The 26,283-nt window shown below is 46.3% G+C and overlaps 1 protein-coding gene across 1 annotated transcript in view; it reads right to left on the bottom strand.

The window, feature by feature from the left end:
• Nucleotides 1-26,283, bottom strand: part of KASH5 (KASH domain containing 5) — a 1,087,213-nt gene that overhangs the window by 267,887 nt on the left and 793,043 nt on the right. Inside the window, exon 16 of the mRNA XM_063942893.1 lies at nucleotides 3,662-3,742. Coding sequence (XP_063798963.1) covers nucleotides 3,662-3,742 — 81 coding nt within the window. The remainder of the gene's footprint in view (nucleotides 1-3,661; nucleotides 3,743-26,283) is intronic.

Here is a 26,283-nt window from a genome sequence, read left to right as displayed (position 1 = left end):
TGCAGGTCTTGTCTGTGATAAAAAGAAAGTGATTGTGGTGCCTGGGAATAAAATCAAAAGAGCCACCTCCTTGGGTGTGGGATTATTTTTACCCAAATCCTGACAACATTTGTGAAGGCATCTGCTCCATTTGTGAGGCCAAAGTTAGTAGAGTTTATAAAATTAATTTTACAACATTATAATGTAACTAACATCATCATCCTTAAATTCCTCATTAGTGGTTGGAGGTAGTCAGATGTAGTCCTTCCAAAAAATTGGTTTGTGGTGGCACAAACAAACCATGCATTTCAGCCACATACATGGCAGTCCCTGTCGCTGAAGTGCTTGGTTAGACGTCTGTCCCTCCTCCCTATTCTGCCTCCAACACATTGAATGTGCTGGTGGCAACCGGGCGGCGACATCACGATGACAGGGGTATGGAAGATGCAGGAGGGAGCCGAGGAGAAGGAGAGGATGGCCTTCACCACGAGTAGCCTGGTGGGTCTGCTGCAGAGAACATGATCTGGGGCCGAGCGGGACATGTCAGTGCGGTCGGACACCATGACCGCAAAGTATCAAGAGGTCAGAGTGCTGCGGGCAGGCTCAAGAAGAGAGCGCAGGGTCTGGGATCAACAAGACAATCTGATGGTTCACAGACATGTGGGCGGTTACTGGCGATTGATCAATCTATAGTTTCACATACATGCTACCACCACTACTGCACCCATCCTGCCCCCTACCACTGCTGCACCTATCTTACCCCCTGCTACCACTACTGCCCCTATCCTACCCCCTGCTACCACTACTGCACCTATCCTACCCCCTACAACTACTGCACCCAACCTGACCCCTGTTACCACCACTACTGCACCTATCCTGTCCCCTGAAACTACTGCACCCATCCTGCCTCCTGCTACCACCACTACTGCACCCATCCTGCCCCCTGCTACCACCACTACTGCACCTATCCTGTTCCCTGCTACTACTGCACCCATCCTGCCTCCTGCTACCACTACTGCTCCCATCCTGCTACCAGTACTGCACCTATCTTACCCCCTTCCACCTCTACTGCACCCATTCTACCCCACATACCCACACAGTGCCCATTATAAACACCCCCATACCCACACAGTGCTCAGTATTCACACCCCCACAGTGCCCATCATACACACACCCCATTCCCACACAGTGTTCATTATACACCCCCAGAGCTCATAAAACCCTCTAAACACACACAATGCCCAGTATACACAGCACAGCCCCATAGTGACCATCATACACACACCCATACCACACAGCGCCCATCATATGCACACCCCTATCCCACACAGTGGCCATTATACACCCCCCACAGCTCTCATAACACTCTATGCCCACACAGTACTCATTATACACACTTACAATGCTCATAGCACCCTCTATACCCACACACCCACACAGTGGCCATCATACGCACAACCCATACCCACACAGTGCTCATTATACACCCCCCCCCCCACAGCGCCTAGCATATGGGTACTCCATACCCACAGTGCCCAGGATACATCCCCCCATACACAGTGCAGTGACCAGCATACATAAACTCCCATATCCACACAGTGCTCAGCATAGACACAACTGCCACACCCCCACAGTGCTCAGCATACACACAAACAGTCCCCAAACCAAAGCAGTGCCAAGCATATGCACACACCTCATGTTATAGCGGTAGGGCTTCAACAAGGACACAGAAAAGCTGATCTTAATAGTTGACGTGCAGCAGGAAGCACTGAATCCTGGGTACTGATGCCTCCCTACCCCTAACACTGCCTACAGCACTACCTGCACCTAACCCCCAATACTGCCATAACTGCTATCTACCATGTAGGGTGGTCTAATGCTGTGTGGGGAGGCATAAGGGGAGCTCAAAAGCATACATTGCTATGGGACCCAGAAACTGTGAAGTAGGACCCCAATTTTTTAAAGTGAGGGGTTCCCGGGACCCACTATTTTTTCTGCTCATTGCGATCACTGGTAATGCGTGTTTAGGAAAGACACAGATCTTGTACAGAATGGAGAGGTGAGCTGGGAAACATTGTGAGATAAGAGAAGAGATATATGTTGGTGTAGTTTGGTTAATAGAATTATGTGGAAGTATTTTATATGGTCCTCTGTAAAATACAGCCAATGGAGGGACTTACAAAGCAGAGCAGCAGAAGATGAATGTATTGCGAGGTGGGCAAGAAGGGGACGGGCTATGTGTGTGACATATGTCAGGTGGGCAAGAAGGTGAGGTGCTAGAGGACCACTTTAAGCACTGCTTATATGCATAAACCAAAATGGATAAAGAGTCCGATTCATGTTTGTAAGTAAAGCAAACAAAGGAACACAACTTTGTTTCTGGAACAAACCATGTTGCCATGCAAGGGGAGCAAATACAGTTATATTTTTGTATGCAGGGCACAGATGGAGCCTCGCTCATCTATGCTGTTTGTGGCGTTAGTCACGATCACGGAGTCGCAGCGTGCTTAGTCGTAGGGAGGCGCACAGAGCTTAGCATGACGTTTGCCGTGAGTGTAATACCAGCGATCATCCACCAGATGTCGCGTTTTAAAATCACCATTGCGCATGCATGTGGTCTCCATTGAAATACAGTACTGTACACTATAGCGCAAGAACTATTGTACTGAAGCGTCTCATTACGCTATTTGAAATACACTGTGGCAATGATGTCCCGTAGACAAGGCAATAAATAAAAATAGTGTATACAGATGCAAACGAAAGTGATAGTCCATTGACATTAGGGATTTGTGTGCGTCCAAGTCCCGCAGACAAACCAATAAATAAAATTAGTGTATACAGACGCAAACGAACATGTTACAGCTATGGTCCATTGACGTTAGAGATATGTGAGCATCCAAATCCCATAGCCAATACTGCATAAGCAAAACCATTGAAAAAGGATCACTACTTACATTTACACATTAGCTTATGTATCTGTCATGAGGTATCGTGTCCGAGCGGTGAAGTGTGTCGCTCCCCAAGCTCAGAGTCCTGGATTCGATTCCCAAAGTGCGAATACCTTTTTTTTCCCTGACACTTTATTAATTTTTTTTTCTATTGTAATATACCTTCACATTCAATAGAAATATGCACACGTTCTACATAAATCAGGGCAATGCTGTAGGAGCGTCTCATTCCGCTATCTAAAATACACAGCGGCTATGGGGATAAGCGAGCTATGGGCACCGTATGGTACATACTGTGGCAGGTCAGACTTGATCGTAGAGCAAGTTCACAAAATGGCTGCCGCTCGTGACCCTGCGCCTCAGGGAAGCACACAGCTATGGAACGAGTGATGGCCTAAGCTTCGAATGAATCAGGGCAATGTTGTAGGAGCGTCATATTATGCTATTTCAAATACACAGCGGCAATGAGGTCCTGTAGACAAATACTGGCTGCTTTTGCATGTAGCCCACAAATGTTACGCTTTTGCATGTAGCCCACAAATGTTACACAGCTTTATTTTTACACTGCAGTTTAGATTTCAGTTTGAACACAAACCAACCAAATCTAACTCTCTCAGCACATGTTACATCTGCCCCACCTGTAATGCAAAATGGTTTTGCCCGGTTGCTTGCTTTTTTCGCAAACCAGAATCAGGCCCCATGAACATAAGTAAAATGTAATCTAATTTACTTACATAAGTGACTGACTGGGCAGCTAAAGATATTTCATTTAAGTTTGTAAGTTGCATATCCAATCCTTGCTTAAGTTGAACAAGCTAAAAAAAAATAAAAAATTGAAAAAATCTGTAATATATATGATTATCTATATTAAAGGGGTACTGTATATTAATATAATATAGACGCTAAAATCTTAAAGGGCAAAACAACAGTACACAACTTTTTATATTAATACATCCCAATTTCCCATATCATCTGTTCGTGATGCCACATCACCCAAAAATGGGGTGTGGCTTCTGGTGGGAGGGTTGTGGTCTCATGTTACAGACCAGTTTTTTGGCATTTTGTGGCAAGTCCAAACCTCCCCTCCCAGATTTCTCAGCCCCCTGCTCCCCTCCCAGCACTGAATTGATGCCGTGCACACAGTGTCTATTCAGAGATCACTCTTTGCTTTGCAGAGCAGAGCAGTAGGTGATCAAAGCCTCCCCAACTGCCCCCCACACACGGAACAATGCCGTACCTCCCAACATGACCCTTCCGAGGAGAGACAGAATGCTCTGCTTCTGGATTTCCCTTTTAATATATGATTGCCATCACCTAAGCTGAAACACCTTTCTTATCCATTAACCTGTTCAAAACTAGTGCCGGCAATCATAAATTAAGAGAAAAGTCCAGAAGCAGAACATTTTGTTCCTCCTAGAGAGGGTCATTTTGGGAGGTATGCAATATTGCTCTTGGGTGGGACAGCAGGGCAGTATCCGAACAGTGGGACTGTCCAGCTGATATATAGTACAATACATTGTATGTATTATACTATACAGGTTAATAAATACATATAGCCTGCATTCTGCTCTATCCTCATTTCCACGGGTGCTTTCTTTCAGCTACCTTACCACTGGAGTGCTAACAGTGCAGGGAGGCTTTAACCATCTGCCCAGGAGTGAGAATGGTTTAAAGGGCATGCATGTAGAGTACCTACTTTTGCATACAGCATGCACTGTTTTTGTGTCCTGTTTTGAGTAGAGGCACCACAGAAAAACAGACAGAAAATACATCAAGGGATCAAATTCCCCCTCCAGCTTGTACATCTGATGGTGAGAACCTGGTCCGCAATTGGGTGAGCATCCCGTACATCGGCTGCATTGTGCAAGCATCATCATACAGACCGCTCCAGGGACTGCACGGGGGACAGAGAGTTAGCTCCCCTCCAGCTTGCACACAGGACCACAATTCACCCATCCACTACGGGACCCGTCATATATTAATATACTCAGCGGCTCTAACATTCTGACTCAAGCACGGTCTTAACATTGTTTATATCAACAGCGCTGATTTCTCGGGCTAATTATCTGCCAGATACAGTCATATACACCTGTGGGGAGATGTATATCAAGCTCATTACGGCCCCGTTAACATCAGGCTAAACGGCTCATTCTTCCGCAGTTTTATGCCGGCATCCACCTGAGCTGGGTAACTATAAGCTACCTAACGATAGCGACCTGTAACAATTGTATCATTTATTTATTACTAGCACCTTACAAAGCCAAATTGTTTTGGCACACATTACTAAATAATCAAATCGAGTGTTGAAGTTTTATTATATTACTGTTATATATTTATACAAGAATGTCCATTATATAAATAGTTTAATATATATAGTAAAAAAACAAGCAAGTGCTTGGTTTTAATTAAGTATATTTTAATTTATCAATCGGACTCCTTGGCTACTATATCTGAGATACAGTACATATGGATATACAGATGGGTCCATGTTTATCTTGGCCTTTAATAGGATTAACTGAGACTGGACAGTTGGACTTAATCCCCTGCTGTATTGTTCTCTGTATTGTATTGCAGCTGAGAACAATAGATGAAGGGTTTATGTAAATAAACCATGGTGTGCCTAGACGCAGCATAGAAGTCAAGATAACCGTGGATCTATCTGTATGAGCGCCTCTATTAATATTCTCTTATCAAGGGATCAAAACCACATACCTCCCAACTTCTGAATTCTCTAAGGTGGGATCTGTCGAGCCTGAGGCATGACCACAGGTGGAAAGGGGGTGGGGTTTCAAAATGAGGGGTGGGGCCTCGCCAGAAGGGGGCATGGCCTTGTCGCACCATCCCCCCTTTTCATCATTTTGGGGGGGTGCCCAGTGCACTCTGCCTGTTTGCACTGCTGTCTTCAAGTAAGCATAGGGAAGTACCAAAGCTTCCAAACCGGGTGGGAGAGTGCTGAGGGTCCTGCAGAACTGATTGACCAAACTGAAGGTCCTCAGAGGCCAAGTTATCGAACTTTTAAAACTTGGCAAACTTGTTAGAACACGACCAAGTAGCTGCTCGGCAGAGCTGTAATGGCAAGACACCCCGGGCAGCCGCCCAAGAGTAACCCACCGACCTAGTAGAATGGACCTGTACAGATTTTGGAATCGGTAAGCCTGCCATGGAATAAGCATGCTGGATAGTGAGCCTGATCCAGTGTGCAATTGATTGCTTTAAAACAGGACACCAATCTTGTTGGCATCATATAGAACGAACAGCGAGTCCAATTTCCTGTGAGGAGCAGCTCGCTTTACATATACCTTCAAAGCCCTTACAACGTCCAAGGATTTTGAAGTATCAGATGTTTCAGTAACAACCAGGACCACAATTGGCTGGTTGATGTGAAACGCCGACACGACCTTAGGAAGGAATTGCTGATGAGTCCTGAGTTCAACTCTGACCTCATGGAAAATCATGTAGGGGCTCTTGTGAGACAACGCCCCCAGCTCCGATATGCGCTTTGCTGAAGCCAAGGTAAAGAGCGTGACGGTCTTCCATGTAAGATATTTTACATCTACCTCCTGTAATGGTTCAAACCAGTCCAATTGGAGAAATTGTAGAATCAAATTCAGATCCCAAGGTGCCGTGGTAGGCACAAAGGGAGGTTGAATATGAAGAACACCCTTCAAGAAAGTCTGGACTTCAGTGAGAGAAGCCAATTGTTTCTGAAAAAAAATAAACAAGGACAAAATCTGAACTTTTACGGAACCTAGGCATAGGCCCACATCAACTCCCAACTGCAGAAAAAGCAGGAAACGTCCCAAATGAAATTCCACTATAGAATATTGTCTGCCCTCACACCAAGAGACATATTTCTTCCAGATACGGTGGTAATGTTTTGACGTTACCCCTTTCATGGCATGGATCATAGTCGGGATGACCTTGTCAGGAATCCCTCTCCTGGCTAGAATCAGACGTTCAACTTCCATGCCTTCAAACATAGCCATGGTAAGTCTTGATAAATGAACGGGCCCTGTTGGAGAAGATCCTCTCGAAAAGGCAGAGGCCATGGATCTTCGATTAGCATCTCGAGAAGATCCCATACCAGGCCCTTCGCGGCCAGTCTGGAGCAATCAGGATTGCTTGCACTTTTTCCCTTTTTATTCTTTTGAGAACTCTTGGGATCAGAGGAATTGAAGGAAACAAGTGCACCAGCTGGTAGACCCACGGAGTTGTCAGGGCATCGACCGTTACAGCCTGTGGGTCCCTCGACCTGGAACAATACCGCTTGAGCTTCTTGTTGAGTCGAGAGGCCATCATGTCGACTTGTGGATAACCCCACCAATGTGACAGCCACTGGAACACCTCGGGGTGGAGGCCCCATTACCCCGGGTGCAGGTCGTGTCTGCTGAGAAAATCTGCTTCCCAGTTGTCTACTCCCAGAATGAAGATCGCCGACAACGTCGCGGTGTGTGTTTCCGCCCAGAGAATTCTTGACACCTCTGACACTGCGGCTCTGTTTTTCGTTCCGCCCTGTCAGTTTATGTACGTTACCATCATCACATTGTCCGACTGAACTTGAATGGCTTGGTTCTGAAGAAGAGATGAAGCCTGCAGAAGGGCGTTGTAGATAGCCCTGAGTTCCAGGATGTTTATTGGAAGGACAACTTCCTGACTTGACCATCTTCCCTGAAACTGTACCCCCTGGATGACTGCACCCCAACCTCTGAGGCTTACATCTGTGGTTAATAGAATCCAATTCTGAATCCCGAACCTTTGACCCTTCACTAAATGAGAAGTTTGTAGCCACCACAGGATGGAAATCCTGGCTTTCAGGTGACAGACGAATCCTCTGGTGAATGTGAAGATGCGATCCGGACCATTTGTCCAATAGAACCAGCTGGAAGGGCCTCGCATGAAACCTTCCGTACTGAATTGCTTCATAAGAAGCCACCATTTTCCCCAGAAGGCGGATGCATAGATGTACTGAGATTTGGGTCAACTTCAAGACAGCCCGAACCATTGACTGGATTACAATTGCCGTTTCCAAGGGAAGAAACACTCTCTGAGACTCTGTGTCCAGTATCATTCCCAGGAAATGAGGCCTCTGCATTGGTTCTAGGTGAGATTTTGGCAGGTTCAGAATCCACCCATGATCCAGGAGTAATCTGGTTGTGATACCAATGTTCTCCAACAACTGCTCCCTGGACGCAGCCTTTATTAGAAGATCATCGAGGTAAGGAAAGATGTTCACTCCATTGTCGAAGTCAAAAATATTACATAAAGAGAACATACAAACTACACACATTATGTGCAAATACGCGCAGCGAGCACAGCAATATATGGTAACACACGCATTTACACGGACATGCCACAGAGATGGATTCGACACTTATTTCATACAGTACATAACTATAATAATATCAAGCGCCAGACATCATGATGATTTAAAATTATATATAATGAAGTAATGTCATGTATGTGTATTATCTGAACGAAACCAGATAGACCTGTCATATTTACTATTAAAGCAACCAGATTAATGTGTAGATTCATTTGATACTTGTTATAAAGTTGTAGGAAATTCCAACAAATAAATAAGATTTTATTTACCGATAAATCTATTTCTCATAGTCCGTAGTGGATGCTGGGGACTCCGTCAGGACCATGGGGGGATAGCGGCTCCGCAGGAGACAGGGCACAAAAGCAAGCTTTTAGGATCACATGGTGTGTACTGGCTCCTCCCCCTATGACCCTTCTCCAAGCCTCAGTTAGGTACTGTGCCCGGACGAGCGTACACAATAAGGAAGGATCTTGAATCCCGGGTAAGACTCATACCAGCCACACCAATCACACCGTACAACTTGTGATTTGAACCCAGTTAACAGTATGATAACAATGAAGTAGCCTCTAAAAAAGATGGCTCACAACAATAATAACCCGATTTTTTTGTAACAATAACTATGTACAAGTAATGCAGACAATCCGCACTTGGGATGGGCGCCCAGCATCCACTACGGACTATGAGAAATAGATTTATCGGTAAGTAAAATCTTATTTTCTCTAACGTCCTAGTGGATGCTGGGGACTCCGTCAGGACCATGGGGATTATACCAAAGCTCCCAAACGGGCGGGAGAGTGCGGATGACTCTGCAGCACCGAATGAGAGAACTCCAGGTCCTCCTCAGCCAGGGTATCAAATTTGTAGAATTTAGCAAACGTGTTTGCCCCTGACCAAGTAGCTGCTCGGCAAAGTTGTAAAGCCGAGACCCCTCGGGCAGCCGCCCAAGATGAGCCCACCTTCCTTGTGGAATGGGCATTTACATATTTTGGCTGTGGCAGGCCTGCCACAGAATGTGCAAGCTGAATTGTACTACAAATCCAACGAGCAATAGTCTGCTTAGAAGCAGGAGCACCCAGCTTTTTGGGTTCCTACAATATAAACAGCAAGTCAGACTTTCTGACTCCAGCCGTCCTGGAATTATATATATATATATATATATATATATATATTTTCAGGGCCCTGACAACGTCTAGCAACTTGGAGTCCTCCAAGTCCCTAGTAGCCGCAGGCACCACAATAGGTTGTTTCAGGTGAAACGCTGACACCACCTTAGGAAGAAACTGGGGACGAGTCCGCAGTTCTGCCCTGTCCGAATGGAAAATCAAATATGGGCTTTTGTAAGACAAAGCCGCCAATTTTGACAATCGCCTGGCCGAGGCCAGGGCCAACAGCATGGTCACTTTCCATGTGAGATATTTCAAATCCACAGATTTGAGTGGTTCAAACCAATATGATTTGAGGAATCCCAACACTACGTTGAGATCCCACGGTGCCACTGGAGGCACACAAGGGCTGTATATGCAATACTCCCTTGACAACGTCTGGACTTCAGGAACTGAAGCCAATTCTTTTTGGAAGAAAATCTATAGGGCCGAAACTTGAACCTTAATGGACCCCAATTTGAGGCTCATAGACACTCCTGTTTGCAGGAAGTGCAGAAATCGACCTAGTTGAAATTTTTTCGTGGGGCCTTCCTGGCCTCACCCAGACGCAACATATTTTTACCACATGTGGTGATAACGTTGTGCGGTCACCTCCTTCCTGGCTTTGACCAGGGTAGGTATGACCTCTTCCGGAATGCCTTTTCCCTTAGGATCCGGCGTTCAAGCCGCCATGCCGTCAAACGCAGTCGCGGTAAGTCTTGGAACAGACAAGGTCCCTGCTGGAGCAGGTCCTTTCTTAAAGGCCGATGCCACGGTTCCTCTTGGAACAGACATGGTACTTGCTGAAAGCAAATCCCTTCTTAGCTCCCGAGGCCATTAGTCCTCTGTGAGCATCTCTTGAAGTTCCGGTTACCAAGTCCCTCTTGGCCAATCCGGAGCCACGAGTATAGTTCTTACTCCTCTATGTCTTTTAATTCTCAATACCTTGGTTATGAGAAGCAGAGGAGGGAACACATACACCGACTGTTACACCCACGGTGTTACCAGGACGTCCACAGCTATCGCCTGAAGGTCTCGTGACCTGGCGCAATACCTGTCCCATTTTTTGTTCGGGCGGGACGCCATCATGTCCACCTTTGGTCTTTCCCAACGGTTCCCAATCATGCGGAAAACTTCCCGATGAAGTTCCCACTCTCCCGGGTGGAGGTCGTGCCTGCTGAGGAAGTCTGCTTCCCAGTCGTCCACTCCCGGAATGAACACTGCTGACAGTGCTATCACATGATTTTCCGCCTAGCGAAAAATCCTTGCAGTTTTGCCACTGCCCTCCTGCTTCTTGTGCCGCCCTTTCTGTTTACGTGGGCGACTGCCGTGATGTTATCCCACTGGATCAATACCGGCTGACCTTGAAGCAGAGGTCTTGCTAAGCTCAGGAGAGACACCCTTGTCCTTGGATATAGGGTTATCCGCTGATGCATCTGAAGATGCGATCCGGACCATTTGTCCAGCAGATCCCACTGAAGAGTTCTTGCGTGAAATCTGCCGAATGGAAGCGCTTCGTAATAAGCCACCATTTTTTACCAGGACTCTTGTGCAATGATGCACTGACACTTTTCCTGGTTTTAGGAGGATCCCGATTAGCTCGGATAACTCCCTGGCTTTCTCCTCTGGGAGAAACACCTTTTCCTGGACTGTGTCCAAAATCATCCCTAGGACCAGCAGACGTGTCGTCGGAACAACTGCGGTTTTGGAATATTTAGAATCCACCCGTGCTGTCGTAGAACTACTTGAGATAGTGCTACTCCGACCTCCAACTGTTCTCTGGACCTTGTTCTTATCAGGAGGTCGTCCATTTTCTTTGAAGACAAATCCTCCTTTCGGTCATTACCTTGGTAAGGACCCCGGGGTGCCTTGGACAATCCAACGGCATCGTCTTGAAACTGATAGTGACAGTTCTGTACCACGAACTTGAGGTACCCTTGGTGAGAAAAGGCAAATTTTGGGACATGGAGGTAAGCATCCCTGATGTCCCGGGACACCATATAGTCCCCTTGTTCTTTGCTATCACTGCTCTGAGTGACTCTATCTGGATTTGAACCCTTGTAAGTGTTCAAATTTTTCAGATTTAGAATAGGTCTCACCTAGCCTTCAGTACCACCATATAGTGTGGAGTAATACCCCTTTCCTTGTTGTCGGAGGGGTAATTTTATTATCACCTGCTGGGAATACAGCTTGTGAATTGTTTTCAATACTGCCTCCCTGTCGGAGGGAGACATTGGTACAGCAGACTACAGGAACCTGCGAGGGGGGAAACCTCTCGACATTCCAATCTGTACCCCTTGGATACTACTTGTAGGATCCAGGGGTCCTGTACGGTCCCAGCGTCATGCTGAGAACTTGGTAGAAGCGGTGGAGGGCTTCTGTTCCTGGGAATGGGCTGCCTGCTGCAGTCTTCTTCCCTTTCCTCTATCCCTGGGCAGATATGACTCTTATAGGGACGAAAGGACTGAGGCTGAAAAGACGGTGTCTTTTTCTGCAGAGATGTGACTTAGGGTAAAAAACGGTGGATTTTCCAGCAGTTGCCCTGGCCACCAGGTCCCATGGACCGACCCCAAATAACTCCTCCCCTTTATACGGCAATACATCTTTGTGCCGTTTGGAATCTGCATCACCTGACCACTGTCGTGTCCATAAACATCTTCTTGCAGATATGGACATCGCATTTACTCTTGATGCCAGAGTGCAAATATCCCTCTGCGCATCTCGCATATATAGAAATGCATCCTTTAAATGCTCTATAGTCAATAAAATACTGTCCCTGTCAAAGGTATCAATATTTTTAGTCAGGGAATCCGACCAAGCCACCTCAGCTCTGCACATCCAGGCTGAGGCGATCGCTGGTCGCAGTATAACACCAGCATGTGTGTGTATACTTTTTAGGATATTTTTCAGCCTCCTATCAGCTGGCTCCTTAAGTACGGCCCTATCCGTAGATGGTACCGCCACTTGTTCTGATAAGCGTGTGAGCGCCTTATCCACCCTGAGGGGTGTTTCCCACCGCGCCTTAACTTCTGGCGGGAAAGGGTATACCGCCAATAATTTTCTATCGGGGGAAACCCACGCATCATCACACACTTCATTTAATTTATCTGATTCAGGAAAAACTACAGGTAGTTTTTTCACCTCACACATAATACCCTTTTTTGTGGTACTTGGAGTATCAGAAATATGTAACACCTCCTTCATTGCCCTTAACGTGTGGCCCTAAAAGAAAATACGTTTGTTTCTTCACCGTCGACACTGAAATCAGTGTCCGTGTCTGGGTCTGTGTCGACCGACTGAGGTAAATGGGCATTTTACAGCCCCTGACGGTGTTTGAGACGCCTGGACAGATACTAATTTGTTCGCCGGCCCTCTCATGTCGTCAACCGGCTTGCAGCGTGTTGACATTGTCACGTAATTTCCATAAATAAGCCATCCATTCCGGTGTCGACTCCCTAGAGAGTGACATCACCATTACAGGCAATTTGCTCCGCCTCCTCACCAATATTTTCCTCATACATGTCGACACACACGTACCGACATACAGCACACACATAGGGAATGCTCTGATAGAGGACAGGACCCACTAGCCCTTTGGGGAGACAGAGGGAGAGTTTGCCAGCACACACCAAAAGCGCTATAAATGTATATAAACAACCCTAGAAGGTGTTGTTTACTATATATGCGCTCTTAATATATAAATATCGCCAATTTATGCCCCCCTTCTCTTTGTTACCCTGTTTCTGTAGTGCAGTGCAGGGGAGAGTCCTGGGAGCCTTCCTCACCAGCGGAGCTGAGCAGGAAAATGGCGCTGAGTGCTGAGGAGAATAAGCTCCGCCCCTTTTCCGGCGGGCTTCTTCTCCCGGTTTTTAATAAACTGGCCTGGGTTAAAATACATACATATAGCCTTAATGGCTATATGTGATGTATTTATTTTGCCACTAAAGGTAATTATATTGCTGCCCAGGGCACCCCCAGCAGCGCCCTGCACCCTCCGTGACTGAGTCAGTGAGCCGTGTGACAACAATGGCGCACAGCTGCAGTGCTGTGCGCTACCTTCATGAAGACTGTGGAGTCTTCTGCCGCCTGTTTTCCGGACCTCCGTTCTGCCGTCTCTTCAGCGTCTGTAAGGGGGATCGGCGGCGCGGCTCCGGGACGAACCCCAGGCTGACCTGTGTTCCGACTCCCTCTGGAGCTAAGTGTCCAGTAGCCTAAGACTCCAATCCATCCTGCACGCAGGTGAGTTGGAAATCTCTCCCCTAAGTCCCTCGATGCAGTGATCCTGTTGCCAGCAGGAATCACTGAGATTGAAACCTAAAAAAAAACTTTTCTAAACAGCTCTTTAGGAGAGCCACCTAGATTGCACCCTCTCGGACGGGCACAAAAACCTAACTGAGGCTTGGAGGAGGGTCATAGGGGGAGGAGCCAGTACACACCATGTGATCCTAAAAGCTTGCTTTTGTGCCCTGTCTCCTGCGGAGCCGCTATCCCCCCATGGTCCTGACGGAGTCCCCAGCATCCACTAGGACGTTAGAGAAATTATGATTACATGTATAAAAGCTAAAATCACTTTTATTAGAACAATAGATATTCCAAACAGGTAGTGGACAGGAAGCTCAGGCCAGCTGTCCCCAAGGCTGAACCTGATCAGCACACAAACAAACCAGTGACTCATCATGAATGAGAGTCCCCTCCCCCAAACTAGATAACACATTGCTGATCACACAGGAGGCAGTTCCTGTTTTGGTCTCAGAGGAAGATGGAGTCCCAGCATTACGTTACAGAGAGAGAGAGAGAGAGAGAGATAAGATACATTGAGGGAATGGTATTGTATGCTGGCATGTAACTGTAACTGTATGTAACTGTAACTGTGACTGTAACTGTATGTTTTAACTGCTTACTGTGTGAGTTGTAACCATGTAACTATAGGTATACTGTACTTTGTAATATATATTGAATCCATATCCTTTTAATAACAAATATATACATCAATGAGCTTTGGAACTCAGATAATGTGTGGGTGTATTGTTTTCTCTTATGGGATGCAGTGTTTTGCGATATATAGCACACATTCATGGGATATGGTAATAAGAGGTGCAGGCGTTTACAATATATATTACAGCGGGCATTTTAAATATTTGTGAGAAAGCAATTTGGCATTCACACCATGTTTGCGGAGTAGCATCATCATCTCTGCCATCACCTTGGTGAACACTCTTGGTGCCGTGGAGAGACCAAATGGCAGGGCCTGAAACTGGTAGTGACAGTCTTGCAGTGCAAACCATAGATAAGCCTGATGAGGCGGCCAGATCAGAATGTGAAGGTATGCATCCTTGATGTTCAGAGACACTAGGAATTCCCTCTCTTCCAGACCTGAGATCACCGCTCTCAGAGACTCCATCTTAAACTTGAACACTCATAAGTATGGGTTCAATGATTTGAGATTCAGAACCGGTCTTATCAAACTATCCGGTTTCGGAACTACAAACAAGCTGGAATAGTATCCCTTGTTTTGGAGGTGAGGTGGAACTGGGACAATGGGCCTAATTCAGAGTTGATCGCAGCAGCAAATTTGTTAGCAGTTGGGCAAAACCATGTGAAATGCAGGGGGGTGGAGCTGCATAAGGTAGATAGGTGGACTTACCCACAGAAGGTAGATAGGTGGACTTATCAGCAGTAGCTTGTGAGATTCACTTGTGGAGTTCGTCACCAAATAAGGCCTCACTTGTGAATGGCAGGCCTTCCACTTCTTTCTTGTGGTCCGCGTCAGCAGTCCACTGACGCAGTAGTCTCAATCTTACGATCAGCTGTATCCTTTAGGGAGGCTGCACCAGGCAAATGTAGTACTATTTTACGTGAGAGCCTGGAGACTGATGTATCCACTATCAGTGGATTTTCCTATTTTTTCCTATCCTCAGGAGGAAAAGGAAAATATGATAATAACCGCCTAGGAATTTGAAATTTCTTACATGGATTAACCCACGGTTCTTCAAAAGGGTATTTAGTTTGACACAGGAAAAGTGGCTAAAGATTTTTTCTTCATATTAAAGTAAGATTCCTCACACTCCTCTGTCACCTTATCAGGGATATTTAGGACTTCTCTGATAGAATCTATGAGAGCCTCTAAACCCTGCGACAGAGTACCCTCCCCTACCTCCATTTCTGTGCCATCAATATCAGAGTCAGAATGCAGGATATGGGCCATAGTACGTTTTTGAGGATGAATCGTAGAGGACTGAGACGCTGGTCTGAGTACTGAGTCCTTTTGCATAAACTCAGCCATAGACTGTCTTAAATATTGCGTCTCTTTCTCATTACGAGATAATTTAGTAGAGATGGTGGAAATCATCCCCCTAATGGAGCCCAGCCATGGTGGCTCCGCCCCACTAGCCTGAGAAGGGATACTACACTGAGTACACAGTAGTGAACCCCCTGGAGAAGAGGAACACTGTGCCTTACATGAAACACACTCTTTGCCTGACATTGCAGCAGTGATAGCACACACACAGGAAAAGGTTAAATGCACAATTAACCTACAAAGAGCCCTTGCCGAGAGACACAGAGAGAGGATAGAACCAGCACATGGCGCCTTTTTTTGCTAAGGCCAAGCTTAGCCGGGTCACAGACTAAGTATCTAGATTAGGGACTTAGTATACTAGTATATAGCTCCCCCCTGCTGTGACCCCCTGGTACCGCCGAGGTTATCTGGAGGCTCTCCAGAGGAGTTGCGCATCCCTGTAGTGAGCGTCTGTGTTGCTGCAGTGAGGGAAAATGGCGCCTGTGAGCTGCTGGATCTTCTCATAGTGAAGCCCCGCCCCTGTAATGGTGCGCGGTCTTCCCGCTCTTCTTTATACTGGCTTAGTGTCTAAGTGCATAAAATGGAGTAAGCCCCCTTTTAAGCCTGAATTGCAAGTCTGGGTACTGTGTACACTACAGTGTACTAAGTCTGGAGACTCATTCCACCCCGCATAGAAGCCGTGTGTCTCCGTACCCTAATGCCACCATAATGGCCGGCGGCCCGCTAACCAGGACGCTGGATTAGTGCTCACCACTCTTCTTTCTTCTGGCTCTGTTAGGGGTGGCGGCGTGCTGCGGGAATGTACGCTAGCCGTGGTGAGGCTTGCAAATAGTTCCCTCTGGAGCTAGCGTCCTGTTAGCGGGGAAAGGGACCATTAAACCTTAGTGGGGTTGGGCCGTTCTTCCCCCTTACCCTAAGTCCCACGAAGCAGGCAGGCTGGTGCCATCCAGTCCTGCCTGAAAATAACAAACTTTGAAAATAAATGCTGAAAACTCTTCAGGAGCTTCTAGAAATGTGACCGGCTCCTTCAGGCACATTATCTAAACTGAGTCTGGTAGGAGGGGCATAGAGGGAGGAGCCAGCACACGTTATCAAACTTCTATAGTGCCCATGCCTCCAAGTGGACCCGGCTATACTCCCCCTGATACTAAATGGATTCACAGTATCCCCTAGGACATAAGAGAAAATTAATTTATTCCAGTTTGGAATAAGGCTGTAACAGAACAAAATGTGGAAAAAGTGAAGCGCTGTGAATACTTTCCAGATGCACTGTGTAATATCTGAAATGGGTTGGGTAGAAAATTAAAACAGTCCAAATATGGACAGCGGGATCCCGAAGGATTGCTGTAAGTATTTTTACCCTACCCCTAATTTGGTCCCTACCTCAAACTCATCACTCCCGCAGCCAGGGCCGGCGCTACCACTAGGCAGCTTTAGGCAGCTGCCTATGGGCGCCGGCCACTTGAGGGCGGCAGCTCACGCTGCCGATGAACGCTTCTCCGTCCTCTTCCTTAAGAGGAATATTACAGGTGTTAGCGCGGCGAGGAGCGGAAGACAGTTGCTATAGCAACTGTAACAAAATCCGACAGCACACTGCTTACACTATGTGAATAGAGTATTAGAGCCGCTGCCGATGGGTTACACTGACACTGTCCATGCGGCCGGCTGATAACAGTTGGGCAGCCGCGTCATCCCTTTAGCACGGGCAGTGTCAGTGTAACCCATCGACAGCGGCTCTAATACTCTATGCACAAAGAGTAAGCAGCGTGCTGCCGGATATTGTTACAGTTGCTGTAGCAACTGTCTTCCGCTCCTCGCCGTGGTAATGCCCGTCATACTCCCGCCCTGGACCATGAGAAGAAACTGCCACAAACTCACCCCGCGATTGTAAGAGCTCCATTAATATATAAAGGGTCAGGGTGGGAGGGGGGAAATACTTAGGGGGTGGGGGAATCATTAAATCTATATAGTAAAGGGCGGGGTGAGGGTGTATATTAAATATATAAAAGGTAGAGGTGATGGGTTGCTGGAAGGGGAAAAGGAATGACACATATATATATGTATGTGTATATATATATATATATATATACATACACATATATATATATCACTGCCAGCACACAAAACACTTGAATTCCCCCCATACAGATGAGGAGCAGCATTAGTCTTTAATTACATAGTGGGTGTGTATATATATATATATATATATATATATATATATAGTGGTCGAAGTGGGCTGGTATACCGGCACTTCTCCACAGACCCAGAAGTTTTTTGTTTTTTTAAATGGCCGAGCGTGCTCATGTTCCCCACACCGCTGCTCCCAGTCACGGCGGTCGGTGCCGGAGCTCTGAACCACACTAGTCCCCAGCAGTTATGGCGGACACACACTCCTCCTTCCCTTCTCCAGCAGCCGCCCATGCACAGTGCCAAGATTCTCCAATTATTCAACCGGGCAGCCGCGTCACCATGGGGCTGCATAGACGCTGGCGCTCAAATCCTCCTGCTGCCGGCCTCCTTTTCGGGCTCTGCCTGGGTCCGCGCTGCGGGACTCCCTTGTTGACAGTGACAGCCCGCAGCTCAAGCTAAGGTTGACTGGACATGGCGGCGGTGAGTGACTGCTGGAGAGCCCTGTGCCCTCCTGCCCCCCCATTCCCCATGTGTGTGGACCCTCCCTCTGTGTGCGTGACACCTTGTGCCCCCCTGTCCCCCCCACTGCCTTTGTGTGTATGTCACCCAGCGCTCCCCTACCCCTGTTGCCCTGTGTGATGACCCTCCTGCCCATGTATGGTGCTCTGTACACCCCCTGCATGTGACACCCTGTCCCCCATGTTTCAGCTCATACCTTGTGCTATAATGTCAATTTTGGCTCATTCCGTGTACTATAATGTGAATTTCGGCTCATTCCGTGTGCTATAATGTGAATTTCGGCACATTCTGTGTGGTATAATGTGAATTTCGGCTCATACCGTGTGCTATAATAATGTGAATTTCGGCTCATACCGTGTGCTATAATGTGAATTTCGGCTCATTCGGTGTGCTACAATGTGAATTTCTGCTCATACTGTGTGCTATAATGTGAATTTCGGCTCATACCTTGTGCTATAATGTGAATTTCGGCTCATACCGTGTGCTATAATGTGAATTTCAGCTCATACTGTGTGGTATAATGTGAAAGGAGCACCAGTACTAGATAGTATAAGGGGTACTACACTGAAGGTCACGCCCCCTTTTGAGTGGCCACTACCCCTTTACTTTTCCATACACCCACTTCAAAATTTGCACTTCGACCACTGTATAGATATACTGTATATAGGCTGCCTGAAGGCTTAATCCAGCCCTGGTCTAGCAGTTCTCGTGCACCCTGGGTAGAACGCCTACAGCATTAAAGCAGCAATCTGTCCTGAAGTTCCCACTAAGAGTCAGCTGGATGGGATGTATTAACATTAAAATGCGATTAAAAAAAACAACTGTTTTCTGGGTTTTACCACATTTCCTGTATGTATTAAGACTCGGTGTGTGGTTTTGGGAGGGGGGAGGGGTAGCAGGCTGAAATTTTGCCTAGGATGTAGAGAAGCCTTGCACCGGCCCTGCCCGCAGCCTAATCTTATTATTATTATCCTTTATATGACTTCATAAGGGTTTCACAACACCGATCGAAGGACCTATTTCAGACCTGATTTCAGCGGCAAAATCTTTCTCTAATTGGCAAAACCACTGCAGGTGAGCAGGTATAACATGTGCAGAGAGAGTTAGATTTGGGTGGGTTATTTTGTTTATGTGCAGGGTTAATACTGGCTGCTTTATTTTTACACTGCAATTTAGATTTCAGTTTGAACACACACCACCCAAATATAACTCTCTCTCTGCACATGTTATATCTGCCCCACCTGCACTGCACATGGGCCCTCATTCCGAGTTGTTCGCTCGGTAAAAATCTTCGCATCGCAGCGATTTTCCGCTTAATGCGCATGCGCAATGTTCGCACTGCGAATGCGCCAAGTAAATTTGCTATGCAGTTAGGAATTTTACTCACGGCTTTTTCATCGTTCTTGCGATCGTAATGTGATTGACAGGAAATGGGTGTTGCTGGGCGGAAACAGGCCGTTTTATGGGTGTGTGGGAAAAAACGCTACCGTTTCCGGAAAAAACGCAGGAGTGGCTGGAGAAACCGGAGTGTCTGGGCGAACGCTGGGTGTGTTTGTGACGTCAAACCAGGAACGACAAGCACTGAACTGATCGCAGATGCCGAGTAAGTCTGAAGCTACTCAGAAACTGCTACGAGGTGTGTAATCGCAATATTGCGAATACATCGTTCGCAATTTTAAGATGCTAAGATTCACTCCCAGTAGGTGGCGGCTTAGCATGAGCAAATCTGCTAAAATCCGCTTGCGAGCGAACAACTCGGAATGAGGGCCATGGTTTTGCCCATTAGAGGAAAAGTTTTGCTGCTGTGATTAGGTCTGAATTAGGCCCAAAGTACATAAACAAATGAGCAAGACCAGCGGTTCCGGCGCCCATGTGATCACTCCTGATCTCCTGCGCCCTCGGTTACCGGAGCCCATAGAGTCACCAACACTTACAGCACAAGGGCGATTCTGTTGTCCCTAAGCAGGGGAATCTCTGGTGTCTTAAATGGACAAGATTTTGTCCGCTTCCATGCCCCCCCAAATGCTGCGATTGAGGTCTCCGGCTCCAGGATTCCAAGAGGGCCGCCGCTCCCAGCTCACATGTTGGAGACAGTACAACTGCCACTTTTGCACTCCCAGCCCCATTGCTGCCCATTCACCACTCTGATGACACTATGCCTGCTGTGGATGGTCCTGTCATTTATTCAGATGTCTGCTCACTCAGCGCAACTGCAGCAAGCTGTCCGTGATATGACAGCTTGCTCTCCTAGTCTGTTAACAATTTTCCAAGTCTCTGAGTGTAAATGAACAACGTTCAAGCGAGAATTTTCAAAATGTGGCTAAATTTAAGACGCGCTATGAGGCCCTGCATAAATCCCATTATCAGCTGATTGCGAAGGTAGATGACCATGAAAACATGTCGCAGAGATGTAATTTATGCATCGTGGTGTCAAAGTCAGAAAAATATCACGATGCACACTGCCATATTTGCACCTCATATGTGTCCCTGCTGCGCATGCGTGCGCTCTCCCGTGCGTGCGCATACTCGCTGTTGCGGGCACCCGCAGGCGCACGGTATGCGCATTTACGGTAGAGATTGTATGCGTCTAGCGGGCGACTCTTTCGTTACATATTTTCACCATATAATGTATTTTGTAGATTATGGTCCCTTTGATAGAATCTGAAAGTTTGGTTAATGTAGCATGTTCATGGACAGAGAAATCCCTCTTTGTTTGATACGAAGGGTCAGACAGGAGTAATACAGTGGTGTTTAGTATCCATCGGAAGAGTATTTAATTAGCAATATTCCGGTGTTGGTTTGAAGCGGATTAATCGCTCGTGCGAATAGTTATGGACATAAGAAGTTTATGTCCATTTACTATTATTTGCACTTACTTATCCATGCGGCGGGAAACCTAGTTTCCCACCCACCTGAGCAGTTGGAAATCGTCACAGCCCACCTGTATGAATCAACCTATGACCTTTTGTTATAATGCGAGGAGGAATTCCTGTGTCCAATGAACAATGAGATTGTAGGGACCATTGAATTGTATTGTGTGTGGGGCATAAATAGACAAGCCGATCACATCCAGCTCACTCTTCAACGGTTCTCATTGCTGATAATCGGGAGCTGGATGTCCAGAGGCGCATGCGATCGTTCCCCTTTGTGCGTAAGTTTTCTCCGCAATCATATTGTCTTTCTTGTTATTATGGGCCATATCTCTCTCTCTCTCTCTTCTCCTCTTTCTCTCGTATTCTCTTAAACGTAATTGTATTGTATTTACTGTATAGTTATCTGGTTAGTTAGTCTATGTTATATTGTAGTGTGTGACTTGTATTGTATTATTCTTTTTGCAAGTATAACATTCATATAAGGCGTTAGACCCTAAGCCCGGTAGTTGTGTATTTATTATAGTGTTAAGCATTCACAGAGTGTCGGTGACGCTCAAACAGCTTTTAAGTTGGTAAGGTTACACTGTGTTGCATCTACACCCTATCTCTACACTAAGGTTTTACTGCATATTACATTGTTTATGGTTTAGATATAAAGGTTTAACATTGTGAGCGTCTGCGCCGCTGGTGATCTCCTCGTGGTCCCGAGCGTCCGCTACGCTATAGCGAACCATTACGTTAGTCAGCAGCCAATAGCGTGCCTGCCTGTGATCTCTTGGCCGTGAGCGAACGTGACGCTTGAGCGTCTCGACCACGGCTAAGCGATTGTTACGCAACGTGCGTACCCTTACGGTACTCCATACGTCAATAGCGTACAGTGTTCTTAGGCCTCTTAAAGGGTTTTAAATAAGATAAATATTTAGCTTTATCAATTGGCGGCTCGTCCTGTCCTTCACATATCTCTGCTGGGTAATTTCAGCAGACATTATCCATCAGCAAAGGGCGGGAGATCATATTCTTCGCAGTGCTGACGGGATAAGCGTCTGCTTCGCTTAGTAAAGGGTGCTGAAGGAATCCGGAACCGGAGGTAAGAACAAAACGCTAGTGTCTTTTAAAACTGTTTATTTCTATCTTGCGTACGCACGCCCATATCTGCATTTCTTTTCATTCGTGTATTTTCATATATCACTCTCCTGTTTGCCATTTTATAATTGATAAAACGTGCTAAGAGAGATTTGTCGCTATTTCATAGTTAAAGTGTAAATGTAATATATAAAGGGATAAAGTGTAAAGCCCACACGCAACTCTACCTAAGGTATAAGGAGAGATTGGTGTGTTGCGCGGTAGAAGATCGAGGATCATCTACATTGATAAACGTGTTAGTTGTGTTACGGTGGATATTTGCTTTGCGTACACGTGTCTCTAACAAAGGGTGAGACTCGCGTACGCAACTCAAAGGCCGACGCACGCAGTGTAAATTACGCAACGGAGCGTCCGGGTACGCCCACGTAACTCAAATCACACGATAGTGTTATTGCAACAGGCGGAAAGGTGGCAACGTGGTAAGTAGCGCAAGTCTATTTTAGTGTCCGAAATTTAGATTAACAGATCCTTCTCCAAATTCACAACACATCTGGTCTAAAGAAAATTTCTGCGCAGAAATAGAAATAGAAACAAAAGTGTACATGTGGTGAGTGAGTGTTTTGTATATATAAGTTTATACAATTTTCCAGGTTGAACCACAAGAAGTCGAGTTCTCGCAGAGGTACATGCATGTAAGTGTCGTACATGGTGGCGAGGGAGGCATCCTTTGTTAAATATAAAATTTGAGCAGTAGAGTATAGTAGACCAGGAGGTCATACTACAGACCAGGAGGTCATACTACAGACCAGGAGGTCCAGGTACAGCAGACTAAGAAGTCTGCCATAAATAAGAGAAAAGGGCACAACCCAGGGGGTTGGTGCAAAACCCATATAGGCCAATAAAGCTCTGGCTGAAGGAATTCGCAGCCGAAATTTTCGATTCCACTGGTCGCTCAGCACATAAGATTAGTTGCTTATGTGCTGAACGATTGTACCGCACGTAATTGTGTACATTAGTTAGTCTGACCAGTACCATTTGTGTACGAACCCGGTCATAAAACTATTTGTACACTCTGATGTGATTTGTGTAATTTTTTATTTTCTGAAGGGAAGTTCGCTGGTCACTCAGGAATTGTCCAACAACCAATAGTTACTGGAAAGAGTAAGTGTTCTGCAGATATCCCTCGCATGTTCCAGTAAATAGAGGTTCATAGGGGCCCTGGGTCGAGTACGCCAGCGCTAAGGCAGTGTGTAGGTCGTATTGGTCGGCGTGGGCGAGTGAGTGGGGTACTCGGTAAACCGCCACCGTCAGCCTATCGTGAACATTTTGGTTTTTGTAAGGGTTCGCTGAAGACCCTGATTGAAGGTCAGAGGTGGTGAAAGCAACGCCTGCAAGTTATGGGGGCCAATTGTTCAGGAAGGGGGCGATCAACCTCGGTTCGGGTTGATTCAGTAAACCGACCAGTCGGGTCGGCAAGGTACGTAATGTGTGAAAAATATGGTTCACATACAGAGGTTTTATGTGATGAATGGGAGAGAATGACAGTGCATGACGGGGAGAAATTCCCAAGAGTAGGTAGCTTTAGCCCAGAAGTGTTGCAAAATTTAAGGAGGAGGATATGTCTCATTAAATCAACAAAGAGACGAATCCAACATTATGATTATTTGCAGTTATGGCAACAGGAGGGTGAAATACAGAGAGGATTGGCTCTGGCGGCGGGATCTAATCCTATCAAGAAATTGGTAGCCACGGCCCCGCCGTCACCATACATATCAGGAGAGAAATTGGTTGCGGAGAATGACGCATTAGGGTGTAACAAACAAACACTTAGCAACTGTGTAAATGTTAATAAGTTAACAAATGCAAGTATTAACCCGTGCAAGTTGTACCCTGTTTTGAACTTTCCCCAGGAGTGTGATCAAGAGGACGAATCGGCAACAATATCGGCGCTCTCTCTAGCAGCCACCATAGCAGAGACAACAGTAGGCACGGCTCCACCCACGAGATTAGTAACAAAAGCCCCTAGCGGAGGGATAGGTGAGGTCGTATCTACAGGTAAGTACGGCACCATACACTATGCTGAAACCATTTCACCACAGGCTGTAGAATCTACACAGAATGATGTTAGTAGACTTAATCCTGTTAGGGTAATAGCAGTGCCAAATGGGAAAACTGACACGACAGGAATCACACCTGTTAGGAACATTGCCATGTACAGCCCATTTTCCCGAATGGAATTAAGAACCATAGTGTCTGAATTCCCTGATCCTAGAAAAGACTTAGTTGCTAGCCAGAAATACATCAGAGACCTAGGGAACACTTTAGAGCCCAATAACAAAGACTGGCAGGTATTGCTGAGGGCATGTTTACCCTCCAATGTCGACGCAGCTCAATTTTTAGCTGACTGTGGACTGGATCAGGATGTACCTCTTACAGATGTGTACAACAAAGATAACGTAAAAAGAATAAATTTACAATTAAAAGAGTATTTTCCAGCGGTAGTTAAGTGGAACAAGATTTTCTCCATTAAACAGAAAGAGTCAGAAACTGCTGCAGAATATTTTCACAGGGCATTACTAGAAATGGCAAAATACACAGGTATAGAGGACATTAAAACAAACATAAACCATCGAGAAGTAGCAGTATCTGTACTAATGGATGGTTTAAAAGAGACATTAAAGACAAGGGTACAGACCACGCAACCATGTTGGCGAGGTCTGTCGGTGGCTACTTTGAGAGAGGCTGCTATTGATCACGACCGGAATATCACCAGACACAGGGAACAACAAGGTGATAAATTAATGGCCGTAAGTATACAGGCCCTGACCACAAGGCAGCCTTTGTATAAATCACCAAACCCTGTGGGTAAGTCAAATGTGGTAACTTGTTTTTCTTGTCATAGACAGGGACACATGGCACGAGACTGTAGAGTGAAAAATTCACAAAACTCATATCAACCCCCTAGACAACGACATGACACACGACTTTGGGAGCAGGGTCCGCAGAAACGGAGTTATGAGCCACATGCAGGGGAAACAAAAAGATACCCCCCGAACAGAGACTGGCAAGCCTCTGGCAGTTCCCATTTAACCCCTTCACAAGTAGTTGCTGCCAGCGGGATTCAGGGAGGTCACCGTACCCAATAGGGGTGTGGCCATACCTGTAATCTGCAGCCAGTAAAATTGATTGCAAGTCTTGGGAGTGAACCTGAAATTGCAATTAATGTAGCTGGTAAAACATTAAACTTCCTTGTAGATACAGGGGCGGCCAAATCAGTGATAAATTCGACAGTGGGCATGAGAACCACTGGTAAGACAATTCCAGCCATGGGAGTAACGGGAGTAGTCCAGCACTACCCTGTTAGCATACCAGCCGAGATTACAGTAGGGCCTTTACATACCAAGCATTCCTTTTTGCTGGCTGCATCGGCACCGACTAATCTCCTGGGAAGAGATTTATTGTGTAAAATGGGGTGCGTCATTTATTGTACTCCTGAAGGTGTATTCTTGGACATACCTGAGAATCACGCTCAGGAAGTGCGAGACATGTTAGACTCCCCATCAAAATTAATGTCACATACCATTATGACAAATAGGACTCCATCCCAAGTAGAAGAAATGACATCCCAGATACCAGAGTCACTTTGGACTAAAGATGGACAGGACACTGGATTAATGGCAAACGTAGCTCCGGTAGTTGTGCAAGTAAAAGATGGTAGGATAGCTCCAAAAATCCCACAGTACCCTCTGAAGCCAGAGGTGGAGTTAGGAGTTTACCCAGTAATAGAGCGCTTGCTACAACAGGGCATTCTGGTAAGAACGTCCAGCACTGCCAATAGTCCCATCTTCCCTGTGAAAAAGAGTGGGGGGAGGGGTTACCGGCTAGTGCAGGATCTAAGGGGGATTAACAAAATAGTTGAGAGTCAGTTCCCCGTAGTGCCAAATCCAGCAGTCATCCTTATGCAAATCCCTCCCACTGCGAAATTTTT

This window comes from Pseudophryne corroboree, chromosome 10 (genome assembly GCF_028390025.1).
Source record: "Pseudophryne corroboree isolate aPseCor3 chromosome 10, aPseCor3.hap2, whole genome shotgun sequence".
NCBI classification, from domain to species: Eukaryota; Metazoa; Chordata; class Amphibia; order Anura; family Myobatrachidae; genus Pseudophryne; species Pseudophryne corroboree.
The sequence above is the reverse complement of the archived record's forward strand: the minus strand, read 5'-3'. Positions and strand labels throughout refer to the sequence as shown.